Below are 22,974 nucleotides of genomic sequence, written 5' to 3'. Positions count from 1 at the left end.
ATTGAGCAATTGTTATTTGTTCTTAAATTTCTCATTTTGAATAATTAAACATGTCCAATCCAGATTATATTATATGTGGATGACTACTTTTTCTCTTTCATCTATATTTAATGTTATAATTGAGTGTTTGGTATAATACAATATTAGAAAAATCTCTTATCTCAAAAAACTTTTAAGAATTCTGGTTTCTAGGTAGATAAAAATTAGTGTTTAATGTTTTGCATATTATATGAGATAAATTTATTTTCTACACATATATATATATATATATATATATAAGTGTGTGGTGCCTATATGAATCTATATGAAGAGAAGAGAGAAAAAATAGATCGCTTACACTTTTATATATGTGTAGAAGATAAAATTATCTCTGATGACGTTAGAAACAATAAACCAGTGAGGTAACATTTTGTTGGGTTTTGCTCTTTCACTAGAGCTCAATAGGGCCTAGTGTGTAATAAGAGCCCAAGAAACCTAAAGCTCATTCTGCTTAGGGTTAGGGTTTCTTGGAACTCATATATATTCTATACTTATAGTCATCAGCCTCTCTGGTCTTTACATTCAACTTTGGTAAAATTGTTAACCCTCCCATCGAGGCTCTGGCAATGGCACCGAAGTCCCAAATAACAATTTTGATTTTTACAAGTGACTTGCCCATCGTAAGCCTTGTTAAGAAAAATGAAGGATTGTTAACAACAAACATGAGTAGTTATGAGAATATACTCGCACTTCGTTTGTTTATTGCATTATTTGTTTGTAATTGTGTGCCTTGTATATTTTTCAGAAAATATCTTAGAAATGATTTTGAGTCAAAAACCTCTAGACGGTACCAACTATGAATAAGTGAAAAGCAAAATTTGATATTGCTCTAAAACATGAAAGCTAAAATTTGTCCTGATAATACTAAGGTCACAGCAACCTGCAGAGGATGTGTCTAAGAAAATTAAGATGCAATACTCAGATTTGAAAATGGCAGATATGGTAGTTTGTTTCTATGTTCTTGTAAGTCTTTTCAAACTCTTGCATAAGCAAGTGTACATGGTTAAGAGTGAAATAGAGATACTTCAGACTCTTAATGACATGTTTGTTGCGTCTAGCAGCTCTGCTAGACAAAATGCAATAAGTACAGGTTTTGCTTAAAGTATTGTTAAATCCAAGGAAAAACCCAAGGGTGGTAACAAGAACAAAATAGCTTGGTTATTAGTTGTCAAACCAATTGCTATGAAGAAGCCACATGGAAAGTGCTTCAAATGCAGACTGAAGAGACACTGAAAGAAAGCGTACGGCATTTTAACATGAGCGATAGACTAGCAACGGAAAATGTAAAGTGCGTACGATACACGCGTGCGATTTTTTCCTCTCTGTTAGGGTTTTCTGAGCTGTGACTGAGGAGATGGAGATGGTTGATGATGGATCTACAGGTGGGAGAGATCGAACGACTGAGGAAGAAGACTTGATTCTGCAGAGTGTGAAGAAACCCAAAGGGGTGGCGTTAGTTGATGACACCATGGACGATGTCATGCTGGAAAAGCTGGATGTTGAAGGTAGCGAAGAAGCCAAGGCTTCTTGCGCGGAGGGTGACTGTACGAAGAAGGAGGGTACTGGTACGAGGGTTATCTCGTAGAAAGATAAGCTGTTAAGGCTGAATGGGGGAGAAGGCTTTTCGGAGGGAGAGGCGGACGATTGGAAGGAAATTCAACGCAAGGAAGAGGAGGAGGATGGGTGTGATGAGGATCTTAGTCACGGTGCTGTGGAGGATCCTTTATGTCCAGTTCTCCGTATTTCTAAGAGCGAGCACAAGGAAAGTTGTAAATAGTGGAGGAAGGCCCTTATCATTAAGTTGATGGGGAAGAAAATAGGAACGCGGTTCTTGATGGCACGTTTGCAGAGGCTTTGGAACCTGGTTTCTACATACGAGTTGATAGATCTGGATAATGGGTTCCTTCTCCTAAGGTTCCATGATGATGGGGATTACGTGCATGTGCTGGAGGAGGGTCCTTGGGTGGTTGCTGATCACTATGTTGTGGTTCAAAGGTGGCGCCCTTTCTTCGACCTGTATGATGAAGACTTCAGGAAGCTTGCTGTGTGGGTGAGGGTCCCTGGGCTCCCAATTGAGTTGTACTCAGTCCATTACTTGTGGAAAATTGGGAATCTACTTGGGCGTACGCTCAAAATTGATAGAAATTCCTTGAGGAAAAATGATTTGGGGGATGTGGTTATCACTGAGAGAGCAAAGTTTGCAAGAATTTGCGTGGAAGTGGGTCTTAGAAAGACACTGCTTTCGAAATTCACGGTTGGTGATAAGGTATACCAGGTTGGATATGAAAGGATTCACCTTATTTGTTTTAAGTGTGGTGTTTATGGTCACAGGAAGGATAAGTGTGATGACTTATGTACTCAAAATCAGGGGAGACCTATGGAGGTGGATGTGAATGGTCAGCAGCCCTTGGAGGGTAATCCTGGTGTTGGTAGTAAGACAAGCCAGGATGTTGAGGAAGCTTTTGGGAGTTGGATGGTGGTTCAGAAACCTAAGAGGGGAGGGAAACCTAGATTTGTCCAGGAGAAGAGGGTGTTTTTGAAGGAAGAGGTTCCTGTGGTTAGTTTGAAGGATGCTGGGGAGGATGTTAGGGGTTCCAGATGGGATGAAGGGGAAGAAAGTCTTGGTTCTCAGAAAGAAGTGGGTGAGAAGGACTCTTCAATTCTTGTTTTGAGTTCCAACAAGAATTGTGATTCAAAGCAATCTGAGCTTAAAGGGGAGATGGTAGCTGGAAATGGGGGCAATGCTGGAGCTGCTAGTCCAAAGAACTCAACCAAGAGTTTGAGGCAGGACAGCTTGGGGCAGAAGAGAGGGATTCTGAAGGATAGCAGAAGCAAGATTGGTAGTAGTGGTTCCAAGCTCAGTAAAGCAGCCTCTAGTGATCATAGGAAAGGTGAAGTTGAGAATCTTCCTCCGAATGCTGGTCAGAGTGGAGCTGAGCAAGGGAAGAAACCTAGGGCTAAAGTGAAGTCCTTGCCACTAGGAGGATATGGAGGCTCGGGTGAGGAGGTTCAAGCTAAGATTAAAGGTAAGGGGATTGAGGCCCCTGTTTTGTCTAATTCTTTTACTCCTATTCAGCAGGAGATGAGTATAGAGGACCAGCCTACTCCCTCAGAGGGTGTTAGGGCTGTTTTTAGCTACTAATTGTCTGTGTTGGGTGTTTGGCCCTCTGTTCTTAGTTTTGTTAGCTTTTATGTTCATTTGTTCTTGGAATTGTAGGGGGGGTAGGGAAAAAAGAGTTTCCTGCCCTTATTAAAGATTTGAAATTTCGATTTAAGATTAGCATTCTGGCTTTAGTTGAGACTAGGATAAGTGGTTGTAGAGGGTATAAAATCATAAAAAAGTTGGGTTTCTATAAAAGCTTTAAACATGAGGCTGTGGGTTTTGCTGGGGGCATTTGGCTCCTATGGGATGACATGAAAGTCAAAGTTGAAATTGCTGATGACCATAATCAGTATATTCACGCCAGAGTTGTGCATGTGGAGGAAGACATAAGTGAGTTTGTGACCTTTGTTTATGGCAACCCGAGAAGGTTGGATAGGCAGGTGTTATGTGAGAGGTTGGAGCTCATCTCTCAGGAGATGGTTGGGCCTTGGATTGTATTAGGGGATTTTAACTCTGTTCAAAAGGGGTGTGAGAAAGTAGGGGGAAAAGAAGCTTGCCTAATCAGTATGAATGAGATGAATTCTTGCTTGATGAATTATGAGCTGGAGGATATAGGTTTCAAAGGTCCTAATTTTACTTGGAAGAGGGGAATTCTGCAGGAAAGGTTGGATAGGGCTTGTGCTAATGAAGCTTGGGTTCTTAACTGGCCGAATAGGTTTGTGACTCATCTTCCTTTCTTGAATTCTGATCACAGACCTATATTGCTTGCCCAGGATGAGGTCCATAAGGCTGATACAAGGGAGAGACCTTTTAAGTTCCTTGCTTCTTGGATGACTGTTGATGGGTTTGAGGATGTTATAAGGAGTAGCTGGAATAGATTCTTTGACTGGGGTCCTGCTAGAAATGAGTTTGAAAGGAGGGCTAAAGATTGGCACCATAGTGTGTACAGACTGAATATGAGAAAGAAGAATAACATATATGCTAGACTTAGGGGGATTGACAATTATAGGATGGGTAGGTATGACCATAGCATGGAGATCCTTCAGAGAAACTTGTGGAAGGAGCTTCAGGAAATTTTGGTTAGGGATGAGTTAGACTGGTTTCAAAGGTCTAGGTGCCAATGGCTGAAATTTGGTGATAAGAATACAAAGTTTTTCCATTCAGCTGCTATATCTAGAAGAAGGCATAATAAGGTGATTGCCCTTAAAGATGAGGATGAGAATAGGGTCAGTGACAAGGAGGAACTCTGCACTCTAGCAAGTTGTTATTTTGAGAAGCTCTTTGCTCCTGGTGATGTTGAGGTGGAGGAATTTCCAGTGAAAGGTTTGTTTCCTATTCTTGATAATAAGGAGTTGGACTACTTGGCTAAAGTTCCTACTTTTGAGGAAATCCGAAGAGTGAATTTTAGAATGGGAAAGTTTAAGGCTCCTGGACCTGATGGGTTGCAAGCTGTATTTTTCCAAAGTCACTGGAAGTTGGTGGGGGATTCTGTTTGTAGGTTAATTGTGGATATATTTCTGGATCCTGGGAAAGTCATGGAAATAAACAAGTCATTGATCTGCCTTATTCCTAAGAAGGACTGTCCAGAATGCATGAAAGATTTTCGGCCTATAAGTTTGTGCAATGTGGTGTATAAGGCAGTGTCTAAGATCATTACTGATAGATTGAGGGATTTTATGCCCAGGTTGGTGGCTCCTAACCAGTGTAGTTTCATTAAAGGGAGACAAAGTGCAGATAATATTATTGTTGCACAAGAAGTGGTGCATTCCATGAAAGGGAATAAAGGGGGTAAAAGTTGGATGATGATCAAGGTGGACTTGGAGAAGGCATATGATCGTCTCAGCTGTAATTTTATTGAAGATACTTTGGAGGATTTGGGTCTTCGGAAGCAGCTGTCTGGTTTGATTCTTAATTGTGTTTCATCTAGCTCATTAAATTTACTTTGGAATGGGGGTCTGACAAAAGAGTTTAAGCCTAAGAGAGGGATTAGGCAGGGTGATCCCATTTCTCCATACCTCTTTGTGTTGTGTGTGGAGAGATTGGCTCATCTTATCCAATTAGCTGTGGTTAATAAAAATGCACCTCCTTTCTCCCATTTATTTTTTGCTGATGACATTATTCTGTTTGCTGAGGCTTCCCTGGATCAAGCTTTTGTCATTAATCAAGTTCTCAAGGTGTTCTCTGCTGCCTCTGGCCAGAAAATCAGTGTGGAGAAGTCTAGAGTGTGTTTTTCTAGTAATGTGGGCTTCAATAGGGCTAAAGAGATTAGTGAGTGTCTTGGAGTGGGTGTCACTAGTGATTTGGGGAAGTATCTTGGGGTGAATCTCAACCATAAAAAAGTATCTAGGAAATCCTTGAATTATGTGGTTGAGAGGGTGCAATGCAGGATGTCATCTTGGAGTCAGAATGTCCTATCCCTGGCAGGGAGGGTCACACTGGCTAAATCAGTGCTGGAGACTCTTCCAGCTTATGCTATGCAGACTATTGATGTCCCCTCTGGTACCTGTAAGGAGGTGGAGAAACTGACTAGGAGATTCATTTGGGGTTCAAGCTCTACTAAGAGGAAGGTTCATCTAGTTAGCTGGAATAACATTTGCAGGAGAAAGGAGGAGGGAGGACTTGGCTTGAGAGACCAAAGTCTAGTTAATAAGGCTTATGCCATGAAGATTGGGTTTGGAGTGATGACAAATTCTGGCTCTCTTTGGGCCAGAATCCTCAGAAGTAAGTACAAGGTGGATTCGGGTTTAGTTCCAATGCTGAAGGAAGCTAGAAGTAATTCTAATACTAGGAGAGGTGTTTGCAAAAGCTGGAGCCATGTTCAGGAAGGGGTGAAAATTCTTATTGGAAATGGAACTCAAACTATGTTTTGGTTGGATAAGTGGGTACCTGTGATGGGGAGACTGATTGAGAGAGTGGTTGAACCCATTCCAGAGGATGCTAATAACTGGAAGGTGTCTGATTGTGTTGACAGAGAGGGGGGCTGGCAGTGGGAGATGTTCAAGGACTACCTGGATGAGGAGGCTGTTATAGCTATTTCTAAAATTAGACCTCCTTCTGTGGAAGCTGGGGATGATAAGGTGCTATGGAATTATTCTCCCTCAGGTACATTTACAATTAAGTCTGCTTATAATTCCTTGATTGGTCAGCCTGTCTTGTATGAGAAAAGAAATTGGATGCTTGCTTGGGATTGGGAGGGCCCTCATAGGGTTAAATCGTTTCTCTGGCTTCTTATTGGGGAAAATTTGTTGTCTAATGAGCAAAGAGTTAAAAGACATCTTTGTGAGGATGCTCTTTGTCCCAGGTGTTTCCTTGCTGCTGAAAATTATAGCCATATCTTCAGAGATTGCAGTTGGGCTAGGAGTGTTTGGCAGCTATGCCTCACTGGCAGTGAGACCAATTATTTTTGGGAAGGAGAATTTTCTGATTGGGTTGATAGGAACTTGTGTAGGAAAAAACAAAACAAAGATTGGAGGAGGCTTTTTGGGGTAGTGTGTTGGCTTCTATGGAAGGAAAGGAACAATTGGGTTTTTAATGATGAGTGGAAGAATCCATCAGAAGTGGTGTTTGCTGCCCTTTCGGTTGTGACAAATATTTTTGTGGCTGAGTCCTTATATTGTAAAGCTGGGTATTTGATGAGGGTAGAAACAGGGGGAAAGCTCAGTGGAAAGTGTCTCCTCCTAACTGGATTAAGATCAATGCTGATGGTGCCTGTTCTGAGGAGGGAGCAAGATTCAGTTGTGGTGGGGTCATCCGTAATTGCAATGGGAGTTGGGTGTCTGGTTTTTCCAGGAGACTAAGTGGTGGTAATGTACTGATGTCAGAATTATGGGGTGTCCTAATTGGGTTGGAATGGGCTTGGGTGAAAGGGTACCAGCAGGTTTTGGTGGAAACTGACTCGATGGATGCTCTTGACATTAGTCTTCATGGCTGTATGCTTTCCCATCCTTGCTATGATCTGTCACTCAGAATCAAGGAAATGCTGGAGAAAGACTGGGTTATTCAGATTGGTCATGTGTATAGAGAGGCCAACAGGGTGGCTGATTGGATGGCTGGACATGCATCTAATGTTGATTGGGATACTGTTTGGTTTAGTCAAGCTCCTGAGGAGTGTATAGATCTCCTATTGGGTGATTGTAGTGTGAGTAATGCCCATGTTGGGTAGTTAGTTTGCGTCTGTTTATTTTCTTCTTTGTACCAAAAAAAAAAAAAAAGAGACACTGAAAGAAAAATTGCCCAGAGGTGATGAAAAGAACCAGACATGGGTAAATTAAGGCTTGGTTAGTGGATGAATCAATGATTTAGAAACCACTGATTATGTTTGCCACTCTTTGTAGTAGTTTAAACATGGAATGCCTATCAGAAGTGGACAAAGAAATTTTAAGCTTGAAAATGGGAACTTGTGTATGCATTAGCAGCAGGACAAGTTAGTTAAAAGACTTTGTTTTTGGGTGACTGTTTATTTGTTCCGGATTTCAAGAGGAGTTCAATCGTTATTAGTTGTTTGGTTAAAACATGATTTAACAATGCAATTGATTCCTCAGTTTCATTTTGAAGTTCATCTTCGTCTTGTTTGTTCTGGTACAATGTCTAAATAGTCTTTATTACTTATGTCTAATACCCCATTAAATTTATTATGTTGAATTAAAAGGATGATGAACAAGAACATTCACCAAAGAAATAAAAGTTTCAAATGAAACATATCTTTGACCTTTTGTGATTAAGTCAGATTGCCTCAAGTAGGAAACATGATTTAGTTAAAAGAGGGACTGAAAGTTCAATAGTTTTTTTAGCTAAAAGCTACACGTTGGTCCTATTTGGAAGGTAAAATGGCCAAGCAATCCTATAAGTTCAAAAGGATTTGCGTAACTATTCAACTGGAATTGGTACATACTACTGTATGTGGACCAATTGGCGTTCAAGCCAGAAGAGGTGACGAATACTTCATTATATGAATGGTTACTTTAGATTTGGACAAATGAACCTAGTGCGCAATAAGTTTATAGCTTATGAAAAATTCCAAGAGGTTTAATTCTGAGGCAGAAAAACATCTAGGTGTTCAAATCAAAACACTTTGGTGTGACTGAAGTGTTGGATACCTGTCTGATAAGTTCGTGTCTTACCGGATTTAAGAGGGGATAATTTTTCACATCTGTCAACTCTAAGAACGCGTTAGTTGAATGAAGTTGCAGTAATCAAACATTTCTAGGCTTAGCGAAGACCATGTTCAGCTATTCATCTTTGCTAATGTTGTTCCAGGAAGATGCCTAGGAGAAGGCAATGTACCTTCTTAACTTAATTCCATCCAAGTTTATTGTAAAGACACATAAAGAATTATGAAAATGGTGCAAGCCCAGATCAAATCATATTCGAATTTAGGGTGCTTCAACACACTGCTACAACAACGGTCAAATAAGATAAAATCTTGTACGGAAGTTTGCATATCTTTTTGCTACCCTAAGAGAACCAGGGATGATATCTTATTTAGTCCTAAGGACAAGATTATCTAAGTTAGAACTCACATGAATTTCTTAAAGGATGATTAGATGAGAAATTATAAGCTCTTAAGTAAGGTTATTTTTGATAACTTTTCTCATATTAAGAATTTTCAGAATCTCTAGAAGCTTCATCCATTGTTTCCTTGATTGTTCAAAGAGGGAAAATATATATATCTCTAGGTGTACAAATACGAGAACCGTAATTGAAAATTTAACATGATAATATATCAGTGAAACTAGTAGAAATATAAGTATCACGTGTGGAAGAACAAAATCAAGGAGTTGTTAAACACATAATATGTGGATCCTCAAGAAATTGAAGATCCACCATTTGATCCGATCTTGGATCTACCTGTAGATACACAAGGTCTAGTGCGATATATTCGTAGTGGGAGATACTTTGTTAACTCTTAAGTTGTCTTTTGTTGAGTGACATTGATCCCACTAGTTACGATAATGCACTAGAAGATGTTGTTGATCAAGTTTGCTCAAGCTAAGAAACATGAGATGTAATACTTTTATTTCAACTCTGTTCGGTCCCTAGTAAAGGCACCAAGAGGGGTAAAACCCACTAGGTGCATATTGACATAAAAGGCAAAGAGAGGATGGACAGGAAGAAGAAAATCTTCAAAGATAGCTTGTAGGCAATTTTTGCCAGACGCTATGCTAGAGTCTATCCAGATTCTCTTAGCTGCTACTAAAAAATCTCAATTATAAGATTTTATTTTGGGAGTTGGACGTCAGGATATCTGCATACAACAAGCAAAAGAGTTTATAGCAAATGAGCAAGAACACATGGTATGCAAATTGTGAAAGTTTATTTCATGGACTTAAGCAAGCATCCAGATCATGGAATATCATTTTTGATCAAGTTAACAAAATTTTGATTTTGAGAGAAACTTGATGAATGATGTGTATTTGTATGTAAAGGATCCAAAAGGGATGTAGTAGCGTTTCTGGTACTTTATGTAGATGATATGCTCCTTATCAAAAATAACGTGGAGGTAATATCAAGCATAAAGAGTTGACTGAGTAAGCATTTTGATATGAAAGTCCTAGGGAAGTCAATTATATTCTTCGTATAAAACTCTTATGAGATCAGAAGAATGAGTTATTAACATCACCTTGGACTACTTACATTTACAAAACTCTTCACAAAATCCAACATGGAGAATTATAAAAAGGAAATTATATCTCTCAGATGTGGAATTCATCTTCCTAAGGAGTAACTTCTAAAGAAACTTAAGAAGAAAGAATGCATAAGTAGAATACCTAATGACAATAGGTAGTCTCATGCATATCATGTTGAGTGTTAAACCAGACATCTGCCATGCAGTGGGAGTAGTGAGACGGTACCATTCTGGACCTAAAGGAACACTAGATTATTGTTAAGCATGTACTCAAGTATCTTCGGAGAACGAGAGAATATATACTGGTATACTCTAGTGGGAGTCTTGAAAAGCTGAGCTTTCACATAATCAGTTTTTTATATGGATATTGACTCAAGAAATCAACCTTGAGCTATAAGTTTTTCACCAAACTTAGATAGCATTAGAGGTGGATCTTGCAGACCCAGTTGCTAAGAGTTTGCCTGAACTTGTGTTCAAGAGGCATATTATTTCTTTGGGTCTTAGGAGGATCCTAGACTTGCATTAAATGAGTGGGAGATATTGGGTTCATTGTGCTCTTTGAGTAAGACAATGAAACAATATAATCATTTTCTGAATTTTATAAACATTCATTTATAGTGCACAAAATTTTCAAACATTAAGGTTCAGATCAATTGTGGAGTATACGATCATTTGGATATGTTCACAGAGGACATGATCATAGATTCTCACGATTGATGAATTAGTTCAAAACTGTTAAATAAAGTTGGGCGCTTTATTTAGGCTACAATATTTTATGAAATAGTTTTGTCCAAATCATTGTAAAATATTGGTGTGAATTAATATTCACATTGAAAGGATCAAGGAGAGATTTGATTAAGGTTGTTTTTTTCTGTCATAAGGTATCAAATCTCCAGATAACTGTAGTTATGTGATTGCTCTAAATCCTGAGTTTATTATAAATAGGTAATCAAATAGCTTTCATTCTTCGATTTACCAACGGGTGAGGTTTGATCTATTGACGACCAATAACTCGGTACTTTGGGAGTGAGATTATTTAATTATAGGTATTTATGAGACAAACAATATGGAATTTGTAGGATATGTCCTCTTGATATGTTTCGGTAGTTGGATATTGAAGACATTGACCAATGCATGTAATCTATTAGAGAAACTGTCATAGTCAAGGGAATAAATAATTGATTGAGTTATAGAAAACTTATCAATCAATTATAGACATTCTACAAAGGGGCGATGCATATTCGTGTTATAAGTGTTATTAATCTTGGAGTTCAAGTTCGGGCTTTTAGTGGAGTAGCACCGAATTAAATAATTATTTGTTGATTATCAAGAGCCTTGATTAATAACAGATGGTAGATCCCCAGGCTAGCTCGAGATAAGGGATGAGGCAATTTCTGTTGATGACGACTAGTGGGAGATTGTGGGTGTTGCTCTTTCACTAAAGCCGAATAGGGCCTAATGTATAAGAAGAGTCCAAGAAACCTAAAGCCTATTCTGCTTAGGGTTAGAGTTTCTTGGAACTCATATATATTCTGCACTTATACTCATCAGCCTCTCTGGTCTTCACTTGGTAGTTACAGTGGCTGAGGTAAGGTCATCTCTCTGAAAGTGAGAAAGTTTCTCACTTCCTATTTTTCCCTTAAGACATAGTTTGGAAGATCTGCCACTATCCAGCTTCAAGGAAGTTGTTCGTGATGTGACGCTGAAGTGAGCAGTTCATGAAGAAGAATCATACATGGGAAGATTCTCCATGAGATTTGCGCACAAGAGAGTTAATTGTGAAACGAGGATGATTCGGTAAGCATACCAATGTACTAGGTCGCAAATGGCTTCCGCATAAATCCAATAGTTCTACACATTTATCACCTCTTGTTGGAACATATTTTCTATACTACGGTCGCATCAACTAATGGATGCAACATTGGTATTTATACTATGTATTACCCGCAGTATATAATATAAATACAAAAGTGACTTTTTTTTCTCTTTTTAGTAGAAAAGCAAGTGATATGACGTGCTTTTATTGGTGTGTTGTACATACATTGGTAGTAGGCTGGATTTTTTCCTCTTGTTGGTACAACAGTAATGTATTCGATCCCAAATATTTTGCACGTGGTCTTTTTTCATTAGAGGCTCTTCTTACATTGTTCGTGTTCAAGGACAAAAATACGTGCCATTTTATATCTCTTACAATTTTTTCTTATCATAATTATTTCAACGTGCATAGGACGTGCATGAGTCTAGTTTTATATAATTAAAGAGTAGTTGTTAGATGGAATAAAATGATAAGAATTATTCACTTATTTGAGAATAAAAAACATATGATTAATTTCAGCGTTACTAAACCCGAACCGAACATCAGGTATTGGGTCACTAGTGGGCCTGATTGACCTGAATATATATATATATATATATATATATATATATATATATATATATATATATATATATATATATATATGGTATGGCTAAGGGTGACAACACCCAGCCAAAAGAAAGAAAAAAAGAAAAAAGAAAATCAAGTTACAAAACTATGAAGGTAGCTCACAGAGGTCTTATCAGCCAAAGCTAAATTATAAAGATCAGGGGGCGGAGACTAAAGATAGCTAAATGTATTTACTGAATGATGATCCAAGGGGAAGTTTGCCAGCCAGTCCGCACATTGATTTACTTCTCTATAAGCATGTTGCAAACGAACAAACTAGTTCTTTGATAACCATGCTCGTATCCGAGTCACTAGATAGGAATCATGAGCAGCTTCACCATGTTTGGTGAGCATCGCAATAACATCACTGGAATCACTTTCTATTATCGCATTACGTCAACCCCTTGTCCAAGCCGTTTCCAGACCTTTTAATATGCCCCAATATTCAGCAACTAAGGCAGAACAATAACCAATATTATAGGTGAAACCACCTAACCAGCTACCAGCAGAATCTCGAAAAATACCTCCACATACAGCCATACCCAAATTGCCTATTGATGCTTCATCCGAATTAATTTTGATCCAATCCACTTCAGGTAGAGTCCACGAAACAAAATACTGAGAACTACCTCCAATATGTGTCTTTAATTTATTCTGCCTATAAGCCTCAATAACATGAATAGCCATACGTCTAACAAAAGATCCCTTAAAGAAATCATTATTAGATTGTTGACCGTGCTCCAGAGCATTTCTCCACTGCCAAAGCTGCAACAAGCTACGAAAAATATAGTGATCCAAGGAATATCATTAACTAAAACATCCGCTGCCACTAAGTTTTTTGAAGCCAATTACTTAAATCTCCTTGAAAAAATTCAAACGCCTTATAAGAGGGAACAAGATCCAACCACAAGCTTTTTGCTTGATCACAATCTCTGATAGCATAAAGTATAGTCTCGTTTTCTTGAAGACAAATAGGACACAAAGGATTGATTGTACCCCAACTAGCCAACAACACTTTAGTTGGAAGTCTATGATGCAATACCTTCCACATAAACAATTTAATCCGCTGGTGACCTTGCCACTTCCACAATTTTAGCCAATCAATCACAACCGGCTGGGCTATAAAACTATCTGCATATCTCAAATGAGCATAAAGAACCCTTATAGTTATTCTTTGAGCACCCTGAAAATACCTTCTCTTTGAATCTCTACCATCTTGAGGGTGAGGAGGGAGAAAACTTTGGATTTGTTGCACCACCACACAAGGGAGCAAAGAATTCAAATACTGCACATCCCAATATCCATCATTATTGACATAATCTATAACTCTTTTATCAAGATCCTCCGCTAGGATTATGGATATAGCTTATCAATTAGTTTGCAATCCCCAGTTAACCATATATCCTGCTAGAATCTAATTAGCTCACAATTACCAATTTCCCAAATGCTATGATTTTCAAGAGAATACCACAACCTACACATATTAGACCAAAGTCGGGAATATTTTCCTCATTGTTTCTGCTAGTGCCACAATATTTTCCTCTAATAACTTGGACTCATAAAGCCCCTTCATCAAATAACACCTTTGAAGCTAGCTTTGCAAGAAAAGCATCATTCATCAACGAAAGCTTTTTAATACCCAAACCACCACAATTCTTTGGCTTCAAAATATCATCCCATCCAATTAAATGTAGACGATGCTGACCAGGCTTATCCTCCATATAAAGTCTCTTTGAATCTTCTCAATCTGATCATAAATGGCTAATGGGATTTTATTATTCTGCATGTGAAAAATTGGAATAGAAGATATTATCGACTGAGAGAGCATAATACGCCCTGCTTGGGATAGACACATTCCGTTCCACCCATTTAGCCTCTCCATAATCCTCTCTACTACCCCAGCATAAGCTTGCTTTGTGACTCTTCTGTGATGAATCCAAGAACCTAGATATCGACCCACACTTCTTACCCTTTTGAAACCACTGAATCAGCTATTGTACTAGCAACATTCTCAGGAGTATTCTTAGAAAAATAAATTAAATTTTTTAGAACACTAACCTTCTGCCCCGAGATATCTGCAAATAATTGAAGACAAGGAAGAATAATTTGAAACTGATTAAGGTTTTCCTCTGCAAAGAGCATGAGATCATCTGCGAAAATCAAGTGAGAGATATCTGGACAAGATTCACTAAATAAGTTCAAAAAGTACTCAATCACACTTTTACAAGTTCATAAAGTACTAATAAATGAAAATGCACGGTATTACTATTCAATTTAAATTGCAATTCAGAATCCCCGTAAGCATACCTACCTCTCAACAACATTCAAAAAGTCAGATGTTGTAAACTCATATTTTTCAAATTCATCTACATTGAAATGAGATATGTCACATTTTCTTAATTTCTTGTTCTGCAAATTGCTTTAGTATTGGAAGCTGAAATTTGATGTTTTTTTAGAAGAATATACTACTAGCAAATAAAATTACAAAAAAATTTAAAATGAGTTCTACATTTTTTTTGACAAGATGAAATATTTTTGGTTTTTTTATTTATTTATGAAAATGCATGATCTGATCAGGTTACCGGGTCATCAGTTTTTCACCGGATCCAATGCATAGCCGGTCCGATACTTGACTCAAATCGGTCCGATGACTGGTTCGCGAGGTTTCGGGTTGACCTAGCCGGATCTAGCCGAGTTTCATAATACTGGTTAATTCTAACGATTCTTTTTGAAAATGTTGAGATGTCAAAAGTATATGAAATTAAATTAAAAATGACTAAAGTTTCAACCTTTGAGCTTAATATTTTAATTAATTGAAAGATTTTTTTTAATATTAAATTCTCATTAGTTCACGTGACTCGACATAAAAATTTGCCTTGTGTTAGCTCCGTGGAGAAACTAATAGACAAAGTCCAACAAACTGCAATTTCAAAAAGATTTTTGAAGTCTATTATATATAAGAACAAAAGAAGAAACATTTCTCCTGTAGTACATTAGATAAAAAGGTAGAGAGAAAGCTTGTTTAGTTTGAAAATTTTCTCCTCTTATATATATATACTCTTTTTCATAATCTTGTTAACTATACAACTTTTTCAAAATACCTTACATCATTACAAATTAAAGATCACTGCTGAAAAAAGAAAATAAAAATAACATAAAAAAAATTAAAGATTAGTTTTGAAAAAGTAAAAATAAGATTCAAAAAATTGAAAATTTATTTCTAGCTTTGATTTTTCTTGGATCCTCTTATTTGAAAAGGCAACTTAGATATTGACTTAGGTGGTGATACCAACACGAGAAAGTTGATGTCTGGTTACATGATTATTTTTGTAGAAAGAGCTAAATCCTGATAATCTAAACTTCATAAGTATGTTGCTCTATCCACCACTTGAGTCGAGTACATTGCAACAATTGAAGCTAGCAAGAGAATGATATGGTCGAAGAATGTTCTATATGAACTCAGTCACAAATAAAAAAATGTATATGTTAAAGTGTGATAACTAGAGTGTCATACACTTAGCAAAGAATTCTACCTATCATTCTCCCTCAAAACATATTGAAGTTCGTTATTACTGGATCCAAGATGTGATAGAAGGACATCAACTGCAATTAGACAAAGTGCACACTGATTTGAACTAGTCCGACATGATGACCAATGTTGTTCCGAGAAGGAAGTTCAAAGACTATTGCAAAAGTGCCAACATGATAACCTTGTCTAATTAAGTTGAAAAGCAGAAAATTATTGGAGGTATTTTTCCTCATTAATTAAAGGGTGGCTAAGCATAACTCAAGGTGCACATGGCTCAAGATAACTTTGGTCAAAAGTTCTAAATCTAGTTTATTCCCTAATTATCTATGCTTACAAAAATTGTCCTGAAGTTCATCTATAAATACAGAATTAAGAGAAGTGTTGAAGTATTAAGCAAGTATTTGAGAAAGGTCCTCCTAGATAGAGAAATAAAGTTCCACCACAAAGGTGAGAGAAAAATTCTCTAAATGAGAGATAAAATTATTGTAAGTTGTTCCGTGTTCGTAACATGGGTTTAGTCAAGAATAGCTGAGGCCCATAATTAGAAGAGGTCACAAAACTAAGGCACATGCCCGGATAAGGTCAACCGGCTTGGCACTAATATGTATACACGAAATCCATAGTAGGAGCCTCGAATATGGCCCTAGCCCACGCTTAAGTGGCACATGTAGACCCTACCGTGATCTTACTAATGGCACCACTATTAACTACCCACTACGATTATAACCGTTAATAAGACCATATATAAGGATACTATACAGGTGAATAAGAGATAGATTACTCATAAGATTAACCCTCTAATGTTCATATAGAACATTTGGCATCGTCTGTGGGGATTGTAAAACTATTCTCACTTCACTAATGGCTAGTAACAAGCGTCAGGAGTATAGAATGGGAAACAGTCATCTTCTGGGGAGGAAGAAGAAAATTCTTTCCAATCCAAAGGGAGGATCCGTTCTCTAAAAACCAATGGACAAGCTTTGATTCAGTTAGCAGAAGATATTAGAAATAGACCCTACAATGAAAGAAAAAGGAGACACCATTCGAAGGAGAGACCACAACAGGAAAATGAGCAGCAGTAGGGGAATCACAGAAAGGTTCACGATCCCCTGCTCCCAGTCATATGTTGTTGTCTCATCCTAAGGGACAACGAGAAATTTGTCAAGAGGATCATCGTCTTCAACCTTTGAGGGAGTCAAGGAGTCCCCCAGAAAAAATAGATAACAGAAGTAGAGGACGAGAAGTAAATCAAGAGCGAGTACATGCAGAGTATACTTGGGAGGCTGATAGGAATGTGCACTATCGGGTAGGGGTGGCAATTTATGACACGACCCGTCAACCCGACCCGGACCCGACACGAAATTTTCGTGTTCGGGTCAACCCATTTAATAAATGGGTCGTGTTTGGGTTGAAGAAAAATAACACGAAAAAATTCGTGTCGGGTTACAGGTCAACCCGTGAACCCGCTGACCCGCAAATTTATAAGTTATTATGGTCATTTTATCTCAAGGTATAAAACATAAATGTTAGGGTTCTCTCTTTTCTCTTTTCACTCTCCGCGGTGTAACACACAACTTCTTTTCTCTCTCACTTCGCCTCCCCCCCAAAAAAAAAACACTCTCCGCTACTGTTCTCTTTCTCTGCTGCCGATCTCTCCACCTCAACCACATCTCTCTCTGCTGCCGATCTTTGTCTGCAAATCGTCTTCCACCTCAACCACCGCTACTGATCTTTCGATCTCTGTCTGCAGACCGTCTTCCACCTCAACCACAGGTACGAATAAATCTCTTTGCTTCATTTTTCTTCCATCTAGAAACAAAACCCACCGTGTGTAATACGACACCCACAACATATATAAATATATAATATAGACACAAAGTCGCTGATTTTATATATATGCTTTATTGAATACGACACCCACCATGTGCACATATAATATAGACACAAAGCCACATTTTGTTACCCAGGTTCCACCGGTTTCATTTTTTAATTTTTTTTTAAAAAATAAAAATAAAATAACATATCACACAGTATAGGTAGTAACCACCAAGTATGGAGAGCAAGATAATAATTTCATTTTTTTTATATTATGTATGTCACTACTAATTAATTTTTTTTTAAAAAAAAATTAAATTTGAAACTGATTTTGATTATAATATGTATGTCACTGCCATTTCATTTTTTTTGTAGAGCATTCAGCAGTAGCTTTGGAGGAGTTGACAGAAGATATCATGGAATAAAAGAGTCAACATTCAATAGCTGATCATGATCCTCAAAATAGTTACTCAGTTGGTCAATGACTTTAATATTTCAATTAGTTCCATGATTGTGGATTTGTGATCTTAATGTGTATTTTGGTAGAAGAAGTTGCTGTAAGAATGAGAATGTTGCATTTAATTATGATTTCATATTGGATTGATGAAGTTAAATGTAATTTATTTTGATTTGAATTAGATCAAACAGATTTAATATGATTTGAATTAATATCATTTTGTGTTTACTCGGGTCGTGTTGGGTCATGTTGGGTCGGGTCGTGTCGTGTAAAAATAGGTTGTGCTTAAATTCGGGTTGTATCGTGTCAACCCGTTTAATTAGCAGTTCGTGTTCGGGTTAAGTTTTATAACACGAATTGTTAATCGTGTCGTGTTCGGGTTGAGCTTATTCATGTTCGTGTCAGACCCAGGTTGACCCGAACCCGACCCATGAACACGAATTGCCACCCCTACTATCAGGAGAGAAGGGAACACATGCATTAGGAGGAAGGCAAACAGGAATTTTATGAGTAGCATGATGTTCGTGAAGAAAATCAACAGCGGTTCAGCCGTATATATTATGCTCGCCAAGAGGAAGGCCGTCGTGATCAAAGGCGGCAATACAAATATCAAAAGCAGAGGCCAAAACCAGGCGAGTTCCATTATGATTGCCGAGAAGAGTATCCACTGGAAAAACTCGGCTATTATCATGCCCGGGATAGAGTAAATCAAGGAGGTATGGGAGGTCATTATCAGCCGGGAAACCAGCGAAACAACCAGAGATATTATTATTCTTAGCAAGCTCACCAGGAGGGTTATAAGGCCCAACCTTATGGAGAACAGATGATGAACCGGGGACCAGGAGGACCATATGGGAATATACAAGCATGGGTGGCACCATATCAGCTACCTTTTCAACAGAGGGCCCAAGCAATGCCGGCTGTTCAGGGATATTTTGGAATGCCATTATCGTGGAGATTGAGGGTGGAGCCTATCCCGGGCTGGTTTAAACAACCAAATGATATGAAAGCATATAAAGAAAGCTCAGATCCACGGGAGTTCATAATCGTGTTTTGCTTTGGAGTGGTTTACGACATTACAAAAAAATTCAATTGACAGTTGGGGGGAGTTGGCGTTGCGATTTACTCAACAATTTACACATTGTGGGCCACAACCGAAAACCACTCATAACTTATGTGGAGTAAGGCAAAAATCGGGAGAGAAGTTAAGGGACTATTATGAGCGTTTTCAAGCAGAAACGAGCAAATAAAAGTCCCTTGACCCTAAAATATGGACTATTGGGAACCCGTTCAAGTTCTACTCGGTAGCGGACAAATAGAAGTCCCTTGACGCTAAATTATGGACTCTTGAGCACCCGTTCAATTCCTACTCGGAAGCGAGCAAATAAAAGTCCCTTGATGCCAAAATATGGACTCTTGGGCACCCGTTCAATTACTACTCGAAAGCGGGCACATGATTACGAATAGAGAATATGAAAAAGGAAGGCGGTATGAAGGTTATGAAATATTTATCCAAGTGATATTACGAAACGAGTAAAAGGAAATAGTTAACAACAAAAATATTGTTAATACATCGACTGCAAGATGACATTTTTGGCCCAAAAAAGAGTACAAATAAAGGTGGCATACCACCCCTTCAAACTTTTCGAAGACTAGGCATCTCCAGAGTTAGTAGAATTGGTGGAATCCGGGTTAACAATGGCGAATTTAGTGGGACAGGTTGCAAGAACAATTATTTGACCTTCTTCGCCGTGTGTACACAAATGGCCATCCTTAACAAAGTTAAAAGTTTCAATTTTGTGCAAGTTATGAAGGGTAACTTCCGGGATGAAGTAGCCCACTTGGTCTAATACCCAACCACGAATTTGATGACCATAAGCTTCAAATTTTCTATCCATCTCAATGGCGGCTTTCTCTAGGTCAGATACCTTATTTTTTAAAGTATCAACCTCCATTTCCAATTCAGCTACTCGGAGATATGAGTCTTCGAAAATTTTCTTGAACTGATCATGTTCTTTTTTCAACTCAGAATAGTTATGCTCAAAAACTTTAATTTGTCAGTAGCTGATTTGACGGTATCCTCCGCGGTTGCTTTGGCAGTTTGGGCTTCCTTGAGTTGTGTTTGAAAACCATGACCAATGAATTTGGTAGACTCAGCTCGCTTTTTGAGAGTTTCTTTTTCAGTGTTGAAATTGTTTTTGAAGTTTTGAAGATCCTGAGGGTCGGATAGAAGTTGATGACGCTCAGCAAGGGCTAGGAGAGCCATTTCAAAAAAAATGAGCTTATCAGATATCATTATCCCGAAGAGCAGTAAACTTAGAGATGAGTTGATCCAGAGAAAATTTATCCCATTTTTCTCGAAGACCTGTAGTAAAGTAAGGTTTTATTTTTTCAACAAAATTAAGACCTTGCGATTGAGAAGAGACGACGAAGGTCGGTGGGGTAAAAGATCTGTCAGTAACAATAATATCTTTGCCAGGGTCATCTACTCGGACACATTTTCTTTTGACGGAGATTGCCAGAATCAACTGGGGTGTCTACATCCACTAAATTGTATCTCCAGGAGCTGAACCCATAGCGGACGTAGCCAGAATGGCAGAAGGAGTAATAGAAGGAGAATCCTTCTCTCCAGAGACAAAAGAAGTTTAGCTTAGTGTTCCTTTTAGGTTAGATTTCTTCTTCATCCGAGCAAAGAACTTTGGATCCATGATTTTATTTGAAAAATAGAAGAAAGTTAGACAATAAATATATGATAAAGTACTAGAAAAAGTGTTAATATTTACTTACTAAGTTTTCTTCGAACCCATTCCGAGGAATCTCCATTTTCTAAAATGGAGCGGGGAGCAATAGAGACATTTTCCTTTGTTAATTGACAAGCTAAATCTTTAAACCACATATAAGTTTCAGACTCATCATCAAACAAATTCTTGGGGTTAGTTAAGAACTCTTTTGCAGAAGGGGTGTAATAAGCACGGTTCCAAGATAATGGGAACCGAGGAAGTCTGTCTTGATCTAAGAAGAAGGCTGAAGGTGTTGTAGGTTGGGAAGAAGAAGTAGATGGTGTAGAAGGGAGAGCTTCAGGAGTACAAATTTTGAAGTGATTTTCCTTAAAATTTTCCAATTATCTTCAAATATAGTACACCACCTAAGTCCAGGGTGAGCTTTGAAAGAAACCCAATTGTAACATGTCCTTCATTTCTCAATAGTGTTTTGGAACACGACAAAAATACAAAAAAAAAACCTGGGAATAGTAAGTAAAACCATAAGCCTGACAGATTATTTCAAAAGTTCTTAAGAAATACCAACTGTTAGGATGAAGTTGATAAGGGGCAACATCTAGATGACACAAGACTTCTGTTTGGAAGTCGGTAAAAGGTAATAGGATCTTAAGTTTCGAAAATAAGCATTTGTATACAAAGAAAAAAATGTCATCACCTTGCCCGGAAGGTGAACAGATCCTTTCATTCTCGCCAGAAACTTCAACTCAGAAAGAAGTGATTATTGAGTCGTAATAGAGAGGTACCGACTGCAATGTCGTCTGCAAAGAAATCAGATTGTTTTCGTAAGTTGAATGAAGTCTTAATGCTTCTTCGTCAACCCATTATAAACCCGTCAAGCTGGGAGGAAGAGCAAAGCGAGAAACGGGAAGCGAATGGTAAGGGCAGTTCCTCAGTATGTGCCTGGAAGGAAAAACACTGTTAGACTCTAACTCCGAAACGGAAGTAATAGACAATATGTTATCGGAATATGGTTGAGGACGTAAGGATATTCTAATTCGTCCTGAACCCAGCAAAGGAAATACATGGACTCTACAGAGGATAAAGTTCTTATAACAAGGTGCATATTTTTCTGGTAAAGATGAGGTCTTTAACTGATCTGAAACGTCCTTTAAGTGAAGGACATTCTTAAAGGTAGGTGCATTATATTGAAAATACAGGAAAAGCAAAGAGGAATTATTAAGAACGCAAATAAATAGCAAGTTTCCTAAATAAAGAATAAAAAGAACAAGTATAAAAGGCGAGAACTTACTTGGTATAGTGTCCAATGATAATGGAGAAGGAGAAATCAAGGCTTGAGGAAGCGTTGTCGAAGGAGAAATCAAGGCTTGAGGATGCGTCAGCAAGAAAACGAAGAAGATGTAGTTGAAGCAGAAAGAGAAAAAGCCAAATGCTGTGGAGGGAGAAAGAGCAGATACTAGAAGAGAAAATGAGAAGAAAGTAAGTGGAAGGAAGAAAGGGAACCGAAAGGGTTAAAAGAGGAAACGTAAAAACTAAGCTGCTATTTTGAATTTCGAAATGAAATGATTGAAAGACGTCATATCGCTCGTTTGAGAAAATCAAGATCAGTCAGAAGAGGACATGTGGCAGATGTAGAGAATAGGGGTAGGTAGCATTTAATGATAGTACTGCTCATTTGACCCGAGTTTATATGATAATACCAACCCATATCGTAAACTCGGAGTATTTTAAGTATAATACTCCGAGCTGGGGGGCTTAATATTCTGGGATCGTAACATAGGCTTAGTCAAGCATAGCTGAGTCCCATAATTAGAAGAGGTCACAAAACTAAGGCCTATGCCCGAATAAGGTCAACCGACTTGGCACTAATACGTATACGCGAAATCCATAGTAGTAGCCCGGAATATGGCCCTAGCCCACACTTTAGTGTCACACGTGGACCCTACCATGATCTTACTAATGGCACCACTATTAACTACTCACTACGATTATAACCGTTAATAAGAACATATATAAGGATCCTATACAGGTGAATAAGAGATAGATTACTCATAAGATTAACCCTTTAATGTTCATACAGAACATAAGTCATCCAAAGTGGGTAGAGTATTTTTAAGCATACCTTTAGTTTTATATACTGGAGAGATTATCTCTGTAATCCTACTCTAATGGTGAAATGAAACTTTATCCAATGAATTGATGTTGTCTTTTTTAACATAAAAATTTTTGGTTCATGTAACATT

General features: G+C 38.0%; 1 protein-coding gene across 1 annotated transcript; it reads right to left on the bottom strand.

Annotated features, from left to right (window-relative positions):
• Window positions 1-12,588: 12,588 nt before the first annotated feature.
• LOC133296366 (uncharacterized) lies at window positions 12,589-13,913 on the bottom strand. Its single transcript, XM_061495328.1, has 3 exons — window positions 13,776-13,913; window positions 13,235-13,477; window positions 12,589-12,957 (listed from the first exon to the last, which is right to left on the bottom strand). Exons 1-3 carry the CDS (start codon window positions 13,911-13,913, stop codon window positions 12,589-12,591), a joined length of 750 nt encoding a protein of 249 aa, XP_061351312.1.
• Between the last annotated feature and the right edge of the window lie 9,061 nt (window positions 13,914-22,974).

The sequence above is a fragment of the Gastrolobium bilobum genome, unplaced genomic scaffold (assembly GCF_033153095.1).
Source record: "Gastrolobium bilobum isolate Gb01-03AN ecotype WA unplaced genomic scaffold, APGP_CSIRO_Gbil_v1 utg19603, whole genome shotgun sequence".
Lineage (NCBI taxonomy): Eukaryota > Viridiplantae > Streptophyta > Magnoliopsida > Fabales > Fabaceae > Gastrolobium > Gastrolobium bilobum.
This window is presented reverse-complemented; position numbering and strand designations above follow the sequence as displayed.

Excerpts from the sequence above, each read along its gene's own strand:
- LOC133296366 (XM_061495328.1), bottom strand. The coding sequence starts at position 13,913 with ATGGAGGATAAGCCTGGTCAGCATCGTCTACATTTAATTGGATGGGAT. Across the intron at positions 13,478-13,775 it reads TTGCAAAGCTAGCTTCAAAG|TATTTGAATTCTTTGCTCCC; the intron begins GTGTTATTTGAT and ends TGGGATGTGCAG. Across the intron at positions 12,958-13,234 it reads TTAAATTGTTTATGTGGAAG|CTTTGGCAGTGGAGAAATGC; the intron begins GTATTGCATCAT and ends AGCTTGTTGCAG.